This window comes from Lepus europaeus, chromosome 19 (assembly GCF_033115175.1).
Source record: "Lepus europaeus isolate LE1 chromosome 19, mLepTim1.pri, whole genome shotgun sequence".
Classification (NCBI taxonomy): Eukaryota; Metazoa; Chordata; class Mammalia; order Lagomorpha; family Leporidae; genus Lepus; species Lepus europaeus.
Genome location: NC_084845.1, coordinates 12,171,996 through 12,184,081, shown reverse-complemented (window position 1 = coordinate 12,184,081; position 12,086 = coordinate 12,171,996). Strand labels below are relative to the sequence as shown.

General features: G+C 59.1%; 1 protein-coding gene across 1 annotated transcript; it reads right to left on the bottom strand.

Moving 5' to 3' along the window:
- Positions 1-276: 276 nt before the first annotated feature.
- Positions 277-9,089, bottom strand: FBL (fibrillarin). Its single transcript, XM_062176849.1, has 9 exons — positions 8,982-9,089; positions 5,005-5,175; positions 4,800-4,901; positions 4,619-4,713; positions 3,898-4,068; positions 2,563-2,695; positions 1,499-1,611; positions 469-614; positions 277-382 (listed from the first exon to the last, which is right to left on the bottom strand). The coding sequence occupies exons 1-9, from the start codon at positions 8,989-8,991 to the stop codon at positions 358-360; spliced, it is 966 nt and encodes a 321-aa protein (XP_062032833.1). The 5' UTR covers positions 8,992-9,089; the 3' UTR covers positions 277-357.
- Positions 9,090-12,086: the final 2,997 nt, after the last annotated feature.

The following is a 12,086-nucleotide window of genomic DNA, read 5'->3' as shown; positions in this document are numbered from 1 at the left end:
TACCCCCGTCCGGCCCCCTCATGTGACCCAGGGTAACACTCCGCGCATGCGCCCTTCCTGTGCTTACCCGCAAGCATGCGCAGTGAACTACCAATCCCGCCCGAGTGGCCGAATCCCTGTTCTGCCCGGGGGGAAGCGGCAGCGCGGAAGAGAGCATGCGCCATGGGGAGGACTGCCCCTCCCACCTCCCTCCCCTCCCCGCCACACAAAGTTGACCAAGGGCGCATGCACCCTGCTGTCCACCGCGGTCACGGCGCAATCAGCGGCAGACAGGGACCACGGAGAAGTCATTTTAATAGAAAAACACAGGAGCCACGGCACAACACGCATCTCTCGACATCCACACAGCACTGAACTTTAGCTCTTCACCTTGGGCGGCGGCCTGTGAGCAGATGGGGACAGGGGCGGGGTTACAGGGGCCACCACTCGGGGGTCCGGGGGCCCCAGGACCGCCGGGCGCCGGCTCACCTGTACACGCCCACGACCACAGCGTGGTCCCTCTCATACGGCTCCAGCGTGAGCTGCTCCTGGGGCTTCATGTTCTCCTGCTGCATCTTCTTCACCTCCGAGGCGAACACAGCCTCGGCCGAGGCGGTGGAGTCGATGCAGTTGGCCTGCGGGGAGGAAGGAGCCAGAGCCTCGCACCGCCAGCGCCTCTAGGGGAAGCCTGGTTCGTTAAGCAGGCCCAGGCCCGGCAGGAAGCCCCTAGCAGCCTCCTCTGACCTAAAGCTGAAGTTTCCCTGGCACAGGCAACAAAATGCCAACAAGTGGCGAAGCTGGTGGCTGCTACACGCGTTCTAACTGCAGAGTAAATCGTTCTGAAAAATGTACCTGGCGTTCGTGTAGTATCTCTTCTAAGCCCTCCGCATAGACTGAGTTGATCCTTACATCAACCCTGAGATAGGGCCAAAACGTGTATTTCACAAGCGAAGACAGGCACACAGGTTAAGCAGCTTGCTTGAAGTTGCACAGCACAGCACGCTGGAACGCAGACCCAGCAGCCGTGCCCTGGCCACCACGCCGCCTTGGCTCTGGAACCACGCTTTGGGTTCTGCAGGTATTCTATGCTGTGCTATCTGACCGGGGCAGGCGAGGCTTGTGAGCTGGGATAGACTGGCCAAGATTCGGGATATGAAGGCCCGCCTGCCTTTAAAAGGTTTTTAATCAACTAATTTGAGAGGCAGAGACAAAGAGAGATCACCTATGCAACCAGAGAGGTGCTGTTTGCTGGTTCCCTCCCCAAATGCTGGGAGTGGCCAGGAACCGAGGCTGAAGCCTGGAACTCAGTCCAGATCCTCCACCTGGGTGGCAGAGTCCACTCATTTGAGCGATCACAGCAGGGACTCAAACCCAGGTTCTCTGATATGGTACACATGGGCATCTAACCACTAGGCTAAACACCACCCAGTCCCCTTGTTTTGACTGGCTGCTTGGCAGACAGAGAAAACACCTCCCTGGGACGCTGCCAGCCCACCTTTGACTCCCCCAAGCCTGGTACCTTAATGGAAATCACAAAGTGTCCTCCATTCCGCAGGAAGGTGTGGGCATTGAGAGCCACGATCCGGGTTTGGTCTGGCTGCGCCACATCAGCAAAGATCACATCCACCATTGCTATGGGGAAAGGGCTGCCAGTCAAGAGCTGGACCCACCCAAGAGCTCAGCTCCTCCCGGGGGCCTGCGCGCCATCAGCAGGCCCTGGAAGGTCTCCCTCCCCCCACACTGACCCCTCCCTCCACAGCACCCCGAGATGGGCTCAAAAGCCAGTCACACATCATTCCTTCACTCTCAGAACCACGGCTGCCCCTCCCTGTGGCCAGCCCTGGGCCAGACGTGGGGGACACAGAGACGACTCAAGACCCGGGCGTGGGGGACACAGAGACCAGTCAGACCCGGGGGCGGGGGGCGGCGGACATGTCATCAAGACAAGAGAGGGTGATCACTCATAGGCAAGCGCGTCTGCAGCACAGGGCAGTGGGATGCCTGCCTGGGGAAAAGCTTGGAGTAGAGGGAAAGGCAGTCTGTAAGGTGTGATTTTAAAAAAGAAACAAAATAGACGATGACATGACCTAATGAGAACTGAGTTTCAGAACTGGAAACGGCAGGGGGCTGCTTGTTCCGCTCAGTTACCTCCAGGGTGGTTTTAGAGGGCGTCCCGTTTTACACCGTACTTAGAATTTTTTTTACGTCGGCTGTCCCATTCACAAGCGGCCCCCCGGGCCAGGCCCTGCCCAGTGTGTGCTGGCTGGGTGAGGATCTCACCAGGTGCCGACAAGGACCCCTGAAGGAGGCTTTCCTGTACAAGCCAGGGCAGTGGGGAAAGGGCCATGGTTCGGAGAGGCTACAGGGGCCCCGAGGAAGGGGAGGACATCAGAGCAGGAGGGGGACCCCGTGACCAGGTCACCGCCTCCGCAGCCTCGCCTGCCTCCCCTGCCCCTCTCACTGCTGCAGACTCATGAGGCCTGCGCATCCACTCGGATTCCATCCGAAGCCAGGCTCTGCCGGCCCAACCCGGAACCCTGGAGGCCTGTCCCGCCCCGCTGGGCCGGCGTCCAGACGGCTCACCGATGAGCATGCGGTATTTGTGTGGGTGCCGGGCGTCCTCTATCACGGGGATAATGTTGGTCCTCTTCTTGGCCAAGTTAATGAGGTCACGGCCAGAGCGGTGGGAGAACTCAACTGCGTAGACCAGCCCATCCTAGAGGAAGTCATGTGACCATCAACAGCGATGCCAGCTCTCGGCAAGGACAGCCTGCTCTGGGCCCTGACGACAGACGGCACCTCTTCCAACCCTAAAACCAAAACTTGAACACTGGGGCCGGCGCTGTGGCGTAGCGGGTGAAGCCGCCATTGTAATGCTGCCATCCCATGTTCTGGCTGCTCCACTTTCGACCCAGCTCCCTGCTAATGGCCTGGGAAAAGCAGGGGAAGATGGTCCAAGTGTCTGGGCCCCTGCCCAAAACCCTCGTGGGAGACCCGGATGAAGCTCCAGGCTTTGGCCTGGCTCAGCTCTGGCTATTGGAACCACTTGGGGAGTGATCAGCAGATGGAAGACCTGTCTCTGCAACTTTTTCAAATATATAAATAAATCCTTTAAAAAAAAAATAGCTAAAAAACTCTACCACTTACTGGCAACTGTTACTATGTCTATTTTGCAGATGAAGACATTGAAGTGGACAGACTTAAGGCTACTGGCCAAGGGCCATTCCACCAAATAGCAGGGCCACCTAATGCTGATTCGTTTGGTCTGGGAGCCCAGGCTCCCAACAGCAGCTTAAAAGCAGAGAGCTGAGGACGCAGAGGTCCAGGGGCACACGCCAGAGGCCAGGCACTGCTGCATCTCGTGGGAACGGAGTCATGTGGCCTTCATGACCTCACTCTCCAACGGGCAAAGTGAAGCCGAGAGGTTGGGAACCCGGCTGAAAGCCACGCCGCTGCCGAGCGCGCGCACCGACGCCTGGCGTTTTGGCCACCACGTTAAATACCCGTAAGCAAGGAAGGGAACCCGGCTCATGGAGTGACACGCATGTGCAGGGTGCCCTGGGAATGAGAATGGGAAACCCACCCAGCCACACGCAAATGCAGGCCCAGAAGCCATGACATCTCCTCATTCCTGCCAAAGTGTTTGGGGTGGGGGAGGGGAAACGCAGTGGTCCACACCTACACTGCCCGCTCTGAGTCCCTGTGAGAGGCTGGTTACGCTGTGCCTCTACTGCAAGGCCAAGTTCCCAGCAGTGAAGCTGAGACTCTGGTTCAAGGAATGCCTCCGGTTCCCAGGGCCTGGCCTAAGCCCCAGTTCAGTGAAGCAGTATGGTTGCAGGCTGGCAGGAGGTGGGGGGGTGTGTGTGTGGCCTTTCCCTCCCACCTACCTCCCCCCCAGCCCGTTGATGGCCCACTCACCGGGCCCACGATGTCAGACACGTGGGAGACGGTGGTGCCCGAGGCGGCCCCGAGGTAGAGCACCTTGGCCCCGGGTTTGATGTGGATCTGGTCCACGCCGCCCAGGATTGCCGCCGCCAGCTTGGAGCGGAAGGGGTTCCAGGCCCGGTACTCAATTTTGTCATCTCCCTCCTGGGTGGGGACAGATGGGGGCGGAAGTCAGTCCTGGACTTGACTGGGACGGAGGCAGTCCCTGCCCTCTCCTGGAAGCCGCTGACTCAGGAAGGAGCAAGTAGCAGCAAGACGAGACCCCCGGTCATTCAGCATCCCCGCTCCAGGCCCTGGGGAGGCGCCAGGGAACAAGACGAAGACCCAGCCCCTGCAGAGCGAGGGTTCACCGCACTAACAAGCGCAGCCCAGCCCACGGGGCAGCGGCAGCGCTAGGGAAAGTCAAGCCAGGACACGTGTGGAGTGTGGGCGGCCGGGGATGGGAGGGCGTCAGAGGAGAAGTGGGGCAAACAGCAAGGCCCCGAGGCGAGTGGCGGCCACGAGGAAAACGACCCAGGACAACAGGACGGGAGCTGGGCGGGGAGGATGGCCTTGTACAGACAGGGGGCTGCGAGACCCGAGACAGGAGGACGAGAAGGGACCGGGAGGGAGGCCAGAGTCGCCGGTGGCATGAAGGGGGCCCGCCGCGGACACCACGCTGCTGGGCACACCCCCACCCGGGCCCAGGTCTCACCGCAATCGAGACCCTCTTCTCTCCATAAACAGATTCTCCAGGGACCAGGTTCTTGGTGACCAGCGCGTCTTCCTTTCCTCGACAAATGAAGACCCCTGGGTGGGCGGGCGAGCAGGGCAGGCGTGAGGACCCCGCGCCCCAGCACCCCCCGCCCCCGCCGGCTCCTTGCCACCCCACTCACCCTCGTGCCGATGAGGCTCCACCATCACATTCTTCCCTGACTGGTTCCCCTTCTTCCCTCCCCGTCCACGACCCCGGTTGCCCCCAGCGTGGAAGCCGCCACCTGCAAAGGAGAGAGGCAGAACGAGAGTGAGACCCCAAGTCCGTTCCCTCCCGGCCCCCAGAAGCCCCTTCCATCACCCCAACCCCCTGCCAACCTCACTTACCTCTTCCTCCACCGCCGCCGCCTCCCCCTCCTCCTCGGCCCCGGCCCCGGAAGCCGCCACCTCGACCTCGGCCCCCGCCGAAGCCTCCTCGGCCTCCACCGCGCCCGCCGCGCCCACCACGGTCACCAAAGCCCCCTCGGCCGCCAAAGCCTCCCCCACGGGGACTAAAACCTGTGGAAGAAGCAAAAACAGGGCTTGGAGGAGCTACCAGAGCACGGGGTCTGGATGCAGGAGGGCTCAGCAGGCGTCACAGCAACACGTCTTGGTGGGGGGGTAGCACAGTCACAGAATTCACTCCATTGCCGGCAGCCGTGAGTGGAGGAGCAGGGCCCACAGGGTCCCCCGGATCCGGGGGCTGTCAGCCGTCTCCAGGCCCTGCAAGCAGAGCCGCAACCCCAAAGCAGAGGGGCGCTCCCCAGGACATCGCCTCCTGCTGCCCGGTCTCCCTGCCTCAATGGGAGCTCAGTCCCTCCCAGCTTGGGGGCAAGAGACCCATATGGTCCTTTCAAGAAGGACAGCGACCGTTTAGAGCTGGTCAGAGACCAGAAAGTTCTGAGAAGAACCCGCGGCGGAGCCTCTCCTTCACCGTTCCACGAGCCCGGTTCCCGACACGGGGCAGTGTCGGAGCAGACGGAATGATTCTGGAGCTACAGCCTTGCTCTCACTTTTTCTGTGATGGTCGCAGAAGCGCTACTCTAAGAAACACCCACACAGGTTATTACACAGCTCGAAAGCGAGGGCTGAAAATCATCTCATCTGACGTCAGTTAGTAATCCATTTGCTGCAGTTCTGCGAAGGTGCATTTTGTTCACACTTTCTGACAGGCGCCTGCATCTTAATGGTATCACGGATGAAAACGCAGCTTTGAGTAGGTATTCCTAATTTAACTTTAAACATTAAGCTTCATTTTCGAAACTCTCACATGTAACCAAGTTTGCTTCTCATCTTCAACTCCCTCTGCAGCCTGCTTTCCCCCCAGCAGCTAAATGACCCAACTTTTTAAAAGAGCAAATCAGATGCCATCATTCCCCACCCAAATCCCTCCAGCGGTTTTCGCCACATCGAAAATGAAATCAAAACTCACGCCCCCAACGTACGAAGCCCTAAATGTGCTGAGGACAACACTTGGCTAATCCCTCATCCCTAGAGATTCTGATTTGATTAAGGACTTGGAGGACACAAGGACTTAACTGCCCACGACAGAAGCCAGGTCAGGGTCAAGTCAAGCCAAGCGCCTACAATTTTTTTTTTTTTTTTTAAGATTTATTTGTTTATTTGAAAAGCAGAGTTAGAGAGACAGAGAGAGGCCCTCCGTCTGCGTGACTACTCCCCAAATGGCCAGGGTGAAGCCAGCAGCCAGGAGCTCCATCTGGGTCTCCCACCTGGGTACAGGGTGCACTTGGGCCGTCCTCCGCTGCTTTCCCAGGCGCATTAGCAGGGAGCTGGATGGGAAGTGAAACAGCTGGAACTGGAACCGGCTCCCACAAGGGATGCTGGGGCTCAACCTGCTATGCCACAACCCTGGCCTCAAGAGCCTAGAGCTTAATCCAGGTCTCCCACGAGGGTGGCAGGGCTCAAGGACTCGAGCCATCATCTGTTGCCCCCCAGGGTGGGCATTAAGAGAAAGCTGGATCAGAACAGAGCAGCGGGGACTTGAGTCGGGCACTCTGATACAGACGCATCTTAACTGCTGTGCCAGGAATGCCTGCCCCAGCACGGGCACTTTTACAGATGCTGACTTGGGGCCCGGGCTGGGAGGCACTGTGCTGAGGGCCTGGCCTTGCCGACCTCGCCAACCTTGCTCTCCGCGTCGGATCGCCAACCTTGCTCTCCGCGTCGGATCCCATCCTCTTTCCCACCGAAGAACACACAGAGTTCCGGTTCTAGCCTCTGGCACTGCTGTGCCCCCTGCCCAGCTCCGTGGACCTGCGTGGCTCCCCCGCCCTCCTCCACTGCACTCAGCTCTGATTAAACGCTACTTCCTCAAGGGGCCTCCCCGGGCCACGGCACCCGACTTCACAACAGTAACCACACCCAGCGTTTGCCTGTCTCCCCCACTGGAATCAGACGCCAAATGGACAGGGCGAGTGATCGGATGGTGACCAGGAGAGCCCTGGCCTCGCCCCTCGAGCAGCCAGTGCGCCTGACACAGGAGACAGCTGTGGAAGACCCTCGGGCAGAGGGGAGCTTCTCAGGAGCCCTGAAAACCCATCTGGGAGACAGGGATATGGCGTCAACAACTCAGAGTTGTGCAGATTGATGACTTAAGGCACACAGTTCAGTTACTATTCAAAGTCAGGGTAACCAGTCCCCGCTCTCTCCTACTCCAGGGGAAATCTACAACCGAGGCCTGACAGAGACCCTGGGAAGGCCCGGCAAGAGCACTGGGTACAGGGTCGTGAGTGTCAACTGTGCCTGAAAGCTCAACTCGTTTCTAATCCATCGCCAGCCTCGGGGCTCATGCACCAGAAGCCACCAACTCCTCTGACTCCCGGGGAAGCTTCGGGCGCACGGCCCACACACTCCCTGCTTTCAAAACTGCCCCCCACCGCCGTCTTCCTCACCCAGAGGGCCAGCTCCATCCTTCCAATTCCTCTCCTCGATTCTTCTCTCACATCCACACAGTCGACTGGTGCTGTTTCCAAAACACATCCCCAGACCGCCCATTTGTCAGCAGGTCCACTGCTACCATCTTAGTCCGAACTGCGTCACCAGGTTTCAGTGACATGCCTGCCACCGACGTGCCTGCTGCCACTCTGCTCCCCTAAGGCCCGGTTCACACAGAGGGCCCCTCTACAAGATGTCAATCAGGGTGTAGCGGGTAAAGCTAACGCCTGCCATGTCGGCATCCCATATCGGCGCCAGTGCGAGTCCCAGCTGCTCCACTTCCGATCCAGCTCTCTGCTATGTCCTGGGAAAGCAGTAGAAGACAGCCCAAGTGCTTGGGCCCTACACCAGCATGGGAGACCAGGAAGAAGCACCTGGCTCCTGGCTTCGGATCGGCGCAGAGCCGGTCGTGGTGGCTATTTGAGGGATGAACCAACAGAAGGAAGACCTTTCTCTCTGTCTCTCTCTCACTGTCTATGTCAAGTTAAAAAAAAAAAAAAAAAAAAAAAAAAAAAAAAAAAAAAACTTGATCTCCCGTAATCGCAACCAGGTGCCATATTATTGATGTGAAAACCGGTAAAATCACTTGTTCAAGGTCACACACACGGCGGACGAAGAAGCGGGGCCAAGATTCGAACACTGAACCGAGGCCCTGCTCCTGTCAAAACCAGGAGTCCCATCCTCCTGCCATCAGGGGCTGACGAGGGTTCTTCAGGGTCTCAGGGGAAGCTAAAAGAATGAAGCCAGTCAGCGGCAGCCTGCGAGCAGCCCCCACCCCTGCCAAGGGCGGGCTTCTAGAAACCCACTCCACCGCCGGGTGCCGCCCCCGGAAGTGCAGGGAGCGGCTGCAACAGGGCCAGGGGCTGCTAACGATGGTGGTGGCGGCAGCCAAGGGGCGGCAACGGGGCCCTCCCGACCCTGCTGCCAGCCCCAAGACCAGGCAGTCTCAGTGTCCAGCCCAAACCAGGTTCCCAAAACCCGCGCCCAGGGACCCAAGACCTCAGAGACCCGGATCCAGGCTCTGGGTCCGAACCCCCGAGGGCTGCCCCGGCCCAAGAGCCAAAAACCCCTCCCTAAAGACGGCTTCCGCGAGACGAACCCTAGGCCAGGAACGCTAACCTCAAACCAAAGCTTCGGACTCACGGCCGCGACCCCCGAAGCCAGGCAGAATTCCCCAAACCCCCAGGGCTCAGGATCGACCCCAGGGCGGGAGTAGGACCCCCCCCCCCGCCCTCCTCTCCACACGAGATCGGCTCCCGGGCCCGGAACACCAGCCCCCAGGCCGGGACCCTGCCCCTCCGGTTCCGGCCTGGCACCCACATTCCTTCCGGGCCCAGTCCCCAGCCCGCCACCCCAGCCCCGGCCTGCACCTGGCTTCATGGCGAGCTATCAGTTGCCCCGTCTGGGGAATCTGCGGCGTCCCTGAATGCACGAGTCCGGGGCTGCCGCACGTGGAAAGGAGCGCAGGCGCGCGGCGACGTACGGCGCATGACGCGATCACGCAGCCCCGCCCCCGGGCTCCCGGCCCCGCCCGGCGCTCAGCGCGCGCGCAGTGGGCGGGGATTTCCCGAGTCCCGGGCTCCGCCCCCTCCGCGCTCTGCGCTTCCCGGGCTTTGCGTGCACAGGTGTTGCTGCCGCGCTCAACCTCTCTTCTCGCTTCCTCTTCTCCGGTGCAAGGACCCCAGCAATCAGGACTGCTTCGCCCCCTGCCCCTCTGTGTTTTCCCAGCTAAATCCCTGAGGCCCCCTCTAAGAAGCATAAAACCGTTCTTTACCCAACTCCACCCCTGAGAACAGGGCTGTACTCTGGGTTCTCATTTGTATTGGCACAAACAGCATGTAGGGTGCCTCTTGTACGTACCAGGCGCTGGGAATTCAGCAGCGAACAAAACAGAGAAACCGCCACCCTCCTGGAGCGCATCTTTTGTTTATTTTATTCCAAGATTTATGGATTTGAAAAGCAGAGATACAGGAAGACAGGGAGAGATAGAGAGAGATCTTCCATCCGCTGGTCTACTCCCCAAATGGGCCAGACTGAAGCCAGGAGCTGCTTCCAGGTCTCCCACGTGGGTGCAGGGGTCCCAGCACTTGGGCCCTCCTCCGCTGCTTTGCCAGGTGCATTAGCGGGGAGCTGCATTGTGACTCGAACTGGCGCCCATATGGGATGCAGCGACGGCTTTACCTGCTACTGCTACAGGGCCGGCCCGGACCTCATCCTTTAATGGGGAAAACATCAAGTCAGCAACACACGGTGGTGGCTGGAAGCCCATATGGGATTTGGAGGAAGCGGCAGGGTTGGGAGATAGGGATGGAGAGGAGGGGTGGTTTACAGGTGGTCACGGTATGCATCAGGTGACTTCTGAGAAAAGAGCTCCAGGTGTGAGGCACCCACCTTCCAGGGACAAAGGAAGGCTCGGGAGGGCTGGAGACACAGTGGTGAGTGTGGCCGGGGCAGAGTGAACCAGGGGAGGGTGGGAGGACAGGGAGGCAGCAGGGCAGACTGTGTGTGTAGGGCCTCCGTGCTTTTACCCCGAGGGAGACGGAGCCACGGCAGGGACCTAAGCAGAGAAGGGGCTCTATCGGACATGGGTCACTCAGGCCATGGTGGGGGTGAGGGCGGGAACAGAAGAATGAGAAGCGACCAGGCAGGAGCCAAGGCTGGACCACAGCAGCGTGTGGGCAGGGAGGGGTGAGGAGGGCTCCTGTGTGTACTGAGAACGCTGTGCCGTGCACTTTTGTGATACTAACATGCGTTCCGCGGAGCAAAGCAGCGTTGCTGCTGTGAGAAGTTGCTGAATGCAGCCACGGGAACCTCCTGGTCTACAGCCTAGGCTCCGGGTCTGCTCCACGCACTGCTCTCTCGCTGGGAGCCCAGAACAGGCCTGTGGATGCTAAGCCGCTGTTTTTCAAATGAATGAGTGAATAACTGAATGAAACCACATTGTTTTTTAAAAAGATTTATTTATTTATTTATTTATTTATTTATTTGGAAGGCAGAGTTACAGAGAGGCAGAGGCAGGGAGAGAGAGAGAGGTCGTCTATCACTGGTTCGCTCCCCAGATGGCTGCAACAGCTGGAGCTGTGCCGATCCAAAGCCAGGAGCCAGGAGCTTCTTCCAGGTCTCCCACGTGGGTGCAGGGGCCCAAGCACTTGGGCCATCTTTTACTGTTTTCCCAGGCCATAGCAGAGAGCTGGATTGGAATTGGAGCAGTTGGGCCTTGAATGGGTGCCTGTATAGGATGCCAGCACTGCAGGTGGTGGCTTTACCCGCTATGCCACAGCACCACACCCTTTTCAATGCTCTGTGCAGGGTGCCCCAGAAACAGTCCCCAAATTTTATTCATATCCAAAGATGGGAAATCGGCTTGAATTTTCAAAACTGTGGGACAAAATAGCTGAGTCTGCTCTGGATTGCTAAGAGCTGCAGAACAATTCAGGATAATGTCACCTGTTGCTTAGGAATTTCACTGTTTGCATTCTAATTAAATCCCCCCACCCCGAAAAAAGACAAAATACCCAGAACAGGGTGCGGAGTTGGGGTTGGGGCTGCCAGTCCCATTCTTGGAACCCTGGCGCCACCTACTGGCTGAGAGGTGCTTCGCCAGCTCACCTGCTCTGCAAAGCAGTGGATGCCCGCTGCTCTGTGCTGGGTACGCAGTGATGACTGACACAGCCTCAGCCCCGCCCTCCTGGAGCTGCCAGTCCAATGAGGGAGACAGACTGGTCCCAGTCAGTGTAAGCCCAGCGTGGTTGGGGCTTGGATGGAGGGAGGCTCCGGCTGGCAAGCCAGGGCCAGGGCCAAGGTGGGAGGAGTACGTGGGGGCTTTCCCAATGGTCTGTATTTGCCCAGTAGCCCTGGCACCTTCTTCCCTTCTTGTTCCAGCCACACCTGGCTGCTTTCCATGCAGCCCTTCACTGGACCTGCAGGTGGGGTAAGATCCTCGCTGCTCCTGTCCCCCACTTCTAAACCCTTCTCCCCACCTCCTCCTTGCACCCCTGGCTGTGAAGCTACTTGGTCGCCCAGAACACCTGCTCTTGTAACACTTCCAGCCCCAGCAGCTCCCAGGTCACTTCATCACTACCACCACTGCTCCTCTTGTCACCCCTGGTGATTTCCAAATTCAAGTCCATGATCCCTGGACCGTGCCAACCTTTCAGTGCCTTGGTCTCTTCTCTTTCAATGATCTTGTCCCCTACCCACCCATGGTCACTGGATCTGATGTTGGGGACACAGTGGTGACCGTGAAAGCTCCAGAGGTCCCAGCCTGGTGGGGGTGAAAGACCCATCCCCCAACTACAGCCACTGCAGAATCGGTTCCACGCATCTCGCTGCTGCCTGTCCATCACCTCCTGTCGCTCCAGCTCGCTCCACTAAGGTTGTGCTCCAGTGATCCCTCAGCCCCAACGATGCATTAAGCCGACCATGTTTTCACTGTCCATCACCCCTCAGGGCCACACTGCCCTCAGCACCCGGCG

Excerpts from the sequence above, each read along its gene's own strand:
- FBL (XM_062176849.1), bottom strand. Across the intron at positions 1,612-2,562 it reads CAAATACCGCATGCTCATCG|CAATGGTGGATGTGATCTTT; the intron begins GTGAGCCGTCTG and ends CTTTCCCCATAG. Across the intron at positions 615-1,498 it reads ACTTTGTGATTTCCATTAAG|GCCAACTGCATCGACTCCAC; the intron begins GTACCAGGCTTG and ends TCCTCCCCGCAG.